The 9,052-nt window shown below is 36.7% G+C and overlaps 1 protein-coding gene across 4 annotated transcripts in view; it reads left to right on the top strand.

Annotated features, from left to right (window-relative positions):
- Positions 1-1,242: 1,242 nt before the first annotated feature.
- LOC105046067 (probable apyrase 2) overlaps positions 1,243-9,052 on the top strand; it is a 29,391-nt gene continuing 21,581 nt past the window's right edge. Inside the window, exons 1-8 of one of the 4 annotated variants that reach the window (XM_029264726.2) lie at positions 1,360-1,499; positions 1,586-1,735; positions 1,822-1,915; positions 2,771-2,899; positions 3,000-3,056; positions 3,271-3,363; positions 3,549-3,754; positions 3,925-4,016. In XM_029264726.2, coding sequence (XP_029120559.1) covers positions 1,892-1,915; positions 2,771-2,899; positions 3,000-3,056; positions 3,271-3,363; positions 3,549-3,754; positions 3,925-4,016 — 601 coding nt within the window. In that variant the 5' untranslated portion in view covers positions 1,360-1,499; positions 1,586-1,735; positions 1,822-1,891. Of the gene's footprint in view, positions 1,526-1,585; positions 1,736-1,821; positions 1,916-2,770; positions 2,900-2,999; positions 3,057-3,270; positions 3,364-3,548; positions 3,755-3,924; positions 4,017-9,052 lie in introns of all 4 variants that reach the window. The other 3 variants (XM_019850962.2, XM_019850961.3, XM_029264725.2) reach the window with 3 other exon arrangements.

Below are 9,052 nucleotides of genomic sequence, written 5' to 3'. Positions count from 1 at the left end.
ATTAGGCTTGGTGAATAATTCTAGCTTAGTTAATAACAGCGATATTTTGAATCATATTATGCCATCCATAAGTCATGCTAAATAAGGCATCCGTATCCTCGAGGGATGAAAAAGCAATGCTCTCTCTCTCTCTCTCTCTCTCTCTCACTCTCTCTCTCACATCTGATGGTCTATATATCCACGGTATAACCGGAACGAGAAAAACTACCTTCTTGTACCTCACGTTAAGCAAATTGAACCAAGGAAGATGCTATTTATCTCTATTGTTGTCGTTGGAGAGTTGAGCTGGCTTAGACCGTTGAGTTGGAGCCGAGAGAGAATAATAGCCACAAAATAATTGATTGAGATCCTTCGAGTTGGACGTTGATATCAGATTTTCGGTCGATTTCTTGAGCTAGATCCTATAAAACCATCAAAGATAAAAAAAATCCTTACGCTAGAGGTTTCTTGATGGTAGACCCTCCAATATCTAAATCATCCTCTCATGAAAGCAAACAAAAGAGGTCTGAGCTTTTAGATCGAGCTTAATAGTAGAGTTAAATATAAAATATGATAGATTGGGGTAAGAGAATAGAAAGTGAAAATACAGAGAATGTCGTGTGAAGAATGGAGATCTCAAAAGTGGAGTGAAGAGAGTTCAGAGTTCTCTTGAGGAGTTAGATCTTAATTCGTAGGAAATCTGTTTCTGGGAGAAAATGTGCAAAGTAAATGTTCACTTACCTGGAGGGTCTTAGAGAATAAAGTTATATAGACGAAGATGGGTATTTGTTGTCTTCGAGAATGTGTGCCGTTCGCTAGAGAGTGATAGTCATTGAGATGTGCTTTAGTTTTTAGAGAATGATGGCTTACATGTTCGAAAGTTGTTGAGATTACAGATTTTGCTGAGTGAAGGAGGAAGCAGAATAGTAAGCAGACAGATTGCTTATTGTCTTGCAGGTAAAAAATTCTGAAACTCTTCCAACATAGTTATAAAAGATCAAATAGTAGAGACTAAATGATTACTCCATCATCTTCTACTAAAGATATGTGTTAAGCTATCATTAGATTACCAACGTCGTGATGGATAGTCCGTCATCCCAAGGGTGTATCATCTATGGTTGGGTTACCAAACCCTTATTATTTATTCTCAAAAAATGGGCCTAGTATTTAAGCACGTTCCGATCACTATTATAATAATAAGATCGTGATTGAAGTGACAAATAAAAAAAGCAGATTGTGCAATTTATATCGCCTCAAAAGATTCCTGTTTTCTCTCGTGCTCCTTTCGCTTCCTTCCCTCTTGCACGCCAGGATGGAGCGGGATCCCCTGCGATACGCATTGCTCATCTTGCTTCTCGTGCCCCACGGAGCTGGTGGGATTGTGCTCGGCCGGAAGGCCGCCGCTGGTGGTGGCGTCCGTGGAGAAACGGAGACCTACGCCGTCATCTTTGACGCCGGGAGCACCGGGAGCCGGGTCCACGTCTTCCGGTTCGACCAGAACATGGACCTGGTCAACATCGGTGACGACATTGAGCTCTTCGTTGCGGTACTGACTGAGATTTATTTGCTTATATGCACAATTCCAATTGAGCTTTCCTGTGTACAGAAGCAGGTGGAGGGAGTACAATAATCAGTCTAAGCTGCATGCAAAATTTTGGAAATACCGTTTCCCGTTAACGAAATTGGCCCAGAGCCCCAGCCCAACTAATCCGTCGGAATAGTTGTTATAAACCACCATCTAACTTCGGTTTGGATGGTACTACCCCTTGCCTTTTTGGTGAGAGGTGGGGTTTTGATTCTGCACAACATTGTTTGCTCATTAGTCTCTCTTTCTCTGGACAGGCCAGTAGGTGGAAAGCAGCAGACTATGAATCCATTGATGGGAGATAATGGGTGATTTAAGAGAAAGGACATGTTAAAAACTGTTGATAGGAGAGTATGTGATCATATATGACATTATCTACCTGGTTCTTTTATTTTTAAAAAGTTTTAGACACTGTTCATACATTTTGGTTGAGCATTTTTATTTATTACAAAAGTATCATATTTCTCGTTATAAACAATGAAAACATTAAATGATATCCTTCACGCTCCATTTATTTTTTTCACCTTTGACTATTGGTGTTTTATATTATTTTTGGAAAATCATCTAGTATTTAGCCATTGCTTATATATCATTTTGACATTTCTATTTACCTACAAAATATCATATATCTTGCTATAAACAACAAAAATATTAAATGACAACCTTGATGATCCGTACATTTCACCTGTAGTTGTTGGTTTTTATATTACTTTGAGATAATCACCTAGCATTTACACATAATTTTATCTTATCGAAAATAATTAATGAAGGTATCTAGAAGCTGCTTCAATGGTTATTATGATGTTAAAAGTCATTACTTAAGTCTGTGGTGATTGGTATCAGGAGGGATTAGTTGCAAAGATGGGATAGTTATGAGAGTCCTAGGTGGTGATAATAAAGGAGGGCACCATCAGTCTCATATTGGTTGTGAGTCAATAGAGACAGTGGTTTATATGGGAAGGGACCATCCTTCCTAACGTAAGGTGTCATTTGGATTAAAATCTAAAGAAGTAAAACCATAAGGTCTATGCATGGGATAGAATGAACAATGCCTTACGTACTGAGCCATGAGCTTTTGGCTGCAACACTAGGATATTGGTGGCATAATTCTCCTGCTAAAACTAATGCAAATGGCCATATAGAGGTCACTAGCTTCTCTTATTCCAAGCATGATGTAGTCACCATTATTTTGTTCCTTATATGCAGGTTAAACCAGGTTTGAGCTCATATGACGATGATCCCCAAGAGGCAGCCAATTCACTTATTCCTCTTCTGGAGGAAGCTGAAGGAGTGATTCCTGAGGAATTGCAACCAACAACACCTATTAGATTGGGGGTATAATCTTTATTCACACTCTAGTTAACTGAGTTTTGGTTTTGTTTGTAGTACTAAATTGCTGTTTCCAAGTATTCATCACATGTTGATACATCTGCAGGCAACTGCTGGTCTGAGAATCTTAGGAGAAGAAAAGTCTGAAAAAATTTTGAAAGCGGTAAACTTCCTAGCATTACTTTAATCTGAATTTCAAGTGAAATAATAGAACAAGCTATGGTTCAATATACTACAATATACTTGATGAAATGAATTCTAAAACTTCGGGATTAAAAATTGTTCTGGAGCTAATTCATCTTCATCAAACTAAGTCACAATATGGCTTTTTATTGAGCAGTTTAGTAGCCTGATTAAGCGCCATTTACCCTCTTCAGGTCAGGGATCTTTTTCAAACCAACAGCTCATTAGAGTACAAGTCAGAGTGGGTCACTGTTCTTGAAGGATATCAAGAAGGTTCTTATTTATGGGTATGGAATGAAAACTTCATATACATAGAAAATTTTGGTTGTGACATTGACATTTACAGAACCCCCTTGCAAAAGCTAAACTTGGGATAGGGACATCTAATTGAGGTTTTGTTGTTTACTTTTCAGAAAATTATTTCATGTTGCATAAGAGCTGATGAGATGAAAAAGTCCTATGTTATGTGCAGGTTGCTATGAATTATTTGTTAGGGAATTTGGGAAATAAATACTCAGACACAGTTGGAGTGGTTGATTTAGGAGGTGGCTCTGTCCAAATGGCTTATGCTCTCTCAAAAGAGGCTGCTGCAAATGCTCCAAATATCTCAATTGGAAACAATCCTTATGTGACCAAACAACTTCTTAATGAAACTAATTACTATCTTTATGCTTACAGGTTTTACATCTTCTAATCCGAACTATTGCTGCTCTTCTTTTTCTTCTCAGCTGATGTCTACATATGTAGAATATAACTACGTAGTCAAGTGGCCTTCATACTCATGAAATTACTCTTAAAGTTCCAAACATCAAAATCACCTTAACAATATTATGAAATTGGTGTTGCAGTTACTTGCATTATGGCTTATTTGCTGCTCGAGCTGAGATTCTGGAGGCTGTGGATGGCCCTTACAGCTATTGCGTTTTGGGTGGCTATGCTGGTATAATTTCACTTCTAGTCATACAGTTTGCCAATTGTACTGATGACTACGATTTTTCATTTATTATGTGTATGTTATATAGGATGCTTCCTCCAAAATCAACACTTCATGTGCGAGATTCTTAAAACATTTAATTTGCATTTTGTTCCTATCCTCTTGATAACTTGCATATTTTCAACATCTGCAAGTCCTTCTGATAAAAATGTAAAGATTGATAGCTCCATGAGAGAAATGGCAACCCTTAATCTAGAGTGTTACCTATAATTTCCTCAATTTTATCCAGTCCTTTGATCTTATTGATCTTGCACTAAAAGGAAGGAGTTTTAACTGGAGCAATCGAAAAGAAACTCCTGTTCTAGCTAAGATTGACCGATTCCTCTTCAACCTTAAGTCGTCTGATTTTTTTTCCTAACACAAATCAGTTAGCGTTGGCTTGCTCTTTCTCAGATCATGCTCCTATCCAGCTATCTTGTACCTTACACTCTTTCAAGAGGGGTATCTTCAAATTAGATAGGAGTTGGCTCCATGACTCTTTTAATGAGGTCATTTTGGATGCTTGGAGGGCCTCATCTTCTCCTGATGCTGCCTCTCTCGTTATGCAATTAAGGGAAACGAGATATGCTCTCAAGACCTGGAGCTCTAATATGATGAATGTTGAGAAAACTCTCAAATTAGACCTCCTTAATAAGATCTTGCTGCTTGACTGTAAAGAAGAGCTTGGTCCTCTTTCTAAATCTGATTCTGAGGCTAGGCTGTCCTTCAAAAGAGAGCTTCATGAAATTTATAAAAGAGAGGAAATTTATTGGAAACAAAGATTCAAGGTGAAATGGCTTAAGGAAGGTAATAACAATACTGCCCATTCTCATAAAATGGCCTCCTATAGAAAGAAATTCAATCTTATCACAAACATCTCTTATAATGGTCAGCTTTACATTGACCAAAGTAGAATCATCAAAGCCTTCTCAACATATTTCAAGAAACTCTTTTGTCATCCCAATAAGGCGGTTATTGATGTTAGATGGGAATAAATTTACTACTCTTCTCAAGTTGACTTGACCTCCCTAGATGCTCCTTTTTCATTGGAGGAAGTCAAGAAGGCAGTCTCTTGCTTCAAAAGTGATAAAAGCACTGGTCTTGATGGGTTCTCTATGTGTTTCTTTCAATCTTTTTGGGATCTTATTAGTAAGGATCTCTTTAATCTATTCCAACAACTCTATGATCACAATCTTGATGTCTCTAGGCTCAACTATACATTGATCTCTCTTACATCCAAGGAGGCAGCATCTTATCCATTAGATTTTAGACCCACCAGCCTTATTCATAGTTGCATCAAAATTATCTCAAAGGAGTTTGCTAATTGGATGCAGCCTTTTATGGATACTTTTTAGTTGATCCCACTCCAGCTGCCTACATCAAAGGTAGATCTATTTTGGATAACATTTCTTATGCCTATGAAGTCCTTTACCATGCTAGGTACTTTGACATTAATGGGGTTTTATGTAAGCATGATTTTAGTGAGGCCGTTGATAGACATAATCCCAACTCTTTGATCACACTCCTAAAACATAGAGGCTTCCCTATCAGATGCCTTGGATGGCTTAAAAATATATGTTCCTCTAAAGTTGCTGTTTGCATCAGCAAAGATGTGGGTGATTGGATAAAGAATAATCATGGGATTTGTTAAGGAGATCCACTCTCTCATTTTTTATTTTTCTTGGTTGTTGACTCTTTGGTCAAGTTTCTCAACAAGGCTGCTTCTTATAATCTTTTCCATAAATTTGGAGATGGTATTAAAATCTTTCAATTTACTGATGATACTCTTATCTTCTTTAAGGCTAATTTCAGCTCTATCTCAATTCTAAAACTGATTGTTTATTGTTTTGAGATTATTTCTAGTTTATATATTAATTTTCAAAATAGCACTATTGCTATTGTTGGTTTTCTCATGAGTGGTGATCTTCAACCTTATGCTTCTTGGCTGAATTGTATGTAGTTTCACATCCTTACCTATTATTTATTTGGGTCTTCCACTAAGAGATTCAAAACTTACAAAAGCTGCTTGATTGCCACTACTCCTTAAAGTTGAAGGAAGACTTGCTACTTGGTCTAGCAAGTTTCTTAAAACAAAGAATCTTGTATAGAAAATTAAAACAATAGATAAACCACGAGAAAAGTAAAGTAGAAAAGAAGTAAAGAAAGAGCACAAAGAGTTTATGGGGTTCAGATGACAAAGTATCATTCCTACATCATTGGACAAGATCTCCAAACACATCTTTTATTGATCACGATAGAAAATAATTATAAGAAAAAAAAACAACCTATAATCGCTCACCTTTCTCTCTCTATAATGAGAACAAGATTTTAGAACCCAAATCCCAATAATACAAGAGAAAAAGAATCCACAAATAGTTAGAACCACCCTATAGATATTTTTCATACAAGAATAAAAGGCAATGGGCATATATACAAACAACTCTTATTGAGTTTAACAAGAACCAGAATTATTATCTTTGTTGATTTAAACTACCCATATTCCTATCCTTATCTCACTTCTCATTTATTTGAGTTTATCCTCACTACTTCTTTTAGTATTTTAGTGGAACATGAATTCATCAACCAACACATCTCCCACTTGAAGACACATTCCATCAACAAAACACCAACCAAGATCTTGCCAATTGTTTCATCATGCAGCTCTAAGTCTGAGAGAAATCTTACTCTACTTGAACTTCTCGAGTCACAGGCTTCGTCAATATATCTGTTGGATTCACATCTGTGTAGATTTTCAGCAATGACACTCAACCATCCTCCACTACACGCATAAAGTGAAAACAAACATCAATGTGAAAAGTTAGATTCCTCGCCAAGTGTAAAGCACTTTGACTATCACAATGCAACTCCAATACATTCTATTTCACTTTGAGCTCTCCAAGTAATCGCTTAGGCCATATGGTTTCTTTGCAAGCATGTGCAACTACAATGTACTCAACTTTTATTGTAGATGAAGCCACAATTGACTGTAACTTTGACTCCTAGCTTACGGCACTGTTTGCTATGAAGGACACATATCCCATAGTAGAATGTCTCCTATCTATATGTCCAGCAAAATCTACATCAACAAAGCCAACACACTCCAAACTTGTAGGCCATAATAGAGTGAATGATAGAAGTACCCTTAAATATCTAAGGGTATTTCTTGCAATGTACTAACTAACAGCTCCCAATGCATGTGGAATGTCGGATCTCGTATGCACCATATCAAACATTAAGCTCCCTACTACTAATAAGTATGATACTCGAGTCATGTTTGCCTTCTCTATTTTAGTTCTACTTGATTGCTCCATAGATAACTTCATATGGATAGGAAAGGGGATACTCACTGATTTCGTATTCTAGATATTAAAGTATTACAGAACCTTGTCTAGATAGGTCTTTTGGATCAATTAGATTTTCGATCCTTCTCTCTCATAGTACCTTCATATCGAGAATTTGACTCATAGCTTTTAGATCCTTCATATCAAACTCCTGAGCCAACTAATATTTAAGTGTAGATATATATATGATGCTTGCTATTACCTGCCACAATCATATCATCTACATACAATAGAAGACATAGAAACGACCATCAGCATAATTGTAGAAATATGTATAATGGTCAGTCTCTAATTTACAAAAATTCAAGCTCTCAATGAAAGAATCAAATCACCTGTACCAATACCTTAGCGCCTGCTTCAACCCATATAGAAACTTATTTAGCTGACAAACCAGACCGTCTTTTCTTTTTTCAATAAAGTATTCAAGTTGTATTATATAAATCTTTTTCTCTAAATCACCATGCAAAAAAGTAGTTTTGACGTCTAACTGCTCCAACTTTAAGTCCATAACTGACATGGTTGCTAGCACAACTCTAATAGTGGTAAGACGAACAACTGAAGAGAAAATCTCATAAAAGTCGATATCTGATTTTTGAGCATAGCTCTTGACTACCAGTCTCATCTTAAATCTCTCAATATTATAGATAGTAATGTCGATAGTAGTAAGATGAACTCCTGAAGAGAAAATCTCATCAAAGTTGATACTTGATTTTTGAGCATAGCTCTTGATAATATGTCTCACCTTAAATCTCTCAAAATTATCCTTAGAGTCCTTCAATTTGTACACCCAATGACATCCAATTGCTTTCCAACCCTTAGGTAGCTCAACAAGATCTCAAGTCTTATTTTTCTACAAGGATTCCTTCTCCTCCTCCTCCATAGCACATTGCCATCTATCAGAATAGGTAGACTCACAAGCCTCTTGGTAGGAAGTGGGCTTATGTTGCTCTGCCAAAGCAACATAAATACTAACAATATTAATCTTAGGTCTGAAAGATGTGATATAGTTGCCATACCTAATAGATGGTCTAACGATCCTCCTAGGATGCTCCGAATCAATTGGTGTCTCAACATGTGAACTATCCTTATGAGATGAATGAGAAGTCTCCAGTTCATGCCTATCATCTACCACTCTATCATCAAGCTGCACATCATTGGATGCATCATGCTCCATTAAAATTTTCTTCTTTTCTTGAAATATAATAGTTTCTTGAAAAAAATCTTCATTGAAAATAATATCTCAGCTAACAATAATCTTGTGGGCAATAGGATCCCATAATTTGTGTCATTTTGTTTCTTTCGCATAGCCAAGAAGTATGCATCTCTTAAAGTTCATGTCAAGTTTAGTCATTTCTCCCTCGGTATCCAAACATATATATCACAACCAAATGTACAGAGAAAAGAATAATCGACAGGCTTGCTAGAATCAAACCTTTGCTAGAATCAAACCTCTTCATGAATCTTTAACCCAAGAGAGACTATTGGTGCCGTATTCATGAACAAATAAGGTGTGCTTATAGCTTCAGCCCAAAAGCTTTTGTCAAGCCTCACTATACTCGACAGGCTTTTGGCACATTCCATGAGAGTCATGTTCATTCTCTCGCAATACCATTCTGCTAGTGGTGTCCTATAAATTGTCAAGTGCCGCTTGATCCCATGTTT

The sequence above is a fragment of the Elaeis guineensis genome, chromosome 5, assembly GCF_000442705.2.
Source record: "Elaeis guineensis isolate ETL-2024a chromosome 5, EG11, whole genome shotgun sequence".
Taxonomy (NCBI): Eukaryota; Viridiplantae; Streptophyta; class Magnoliopsida; order Arecales; family Arecaceae; genus Elaeis; species Elaeis guineensis.
The sequence above is the reverse complement of the archived record's forward strand: the minus strand, read 5'-3'. Positions and strand labels throughout refer to the sequence as shown.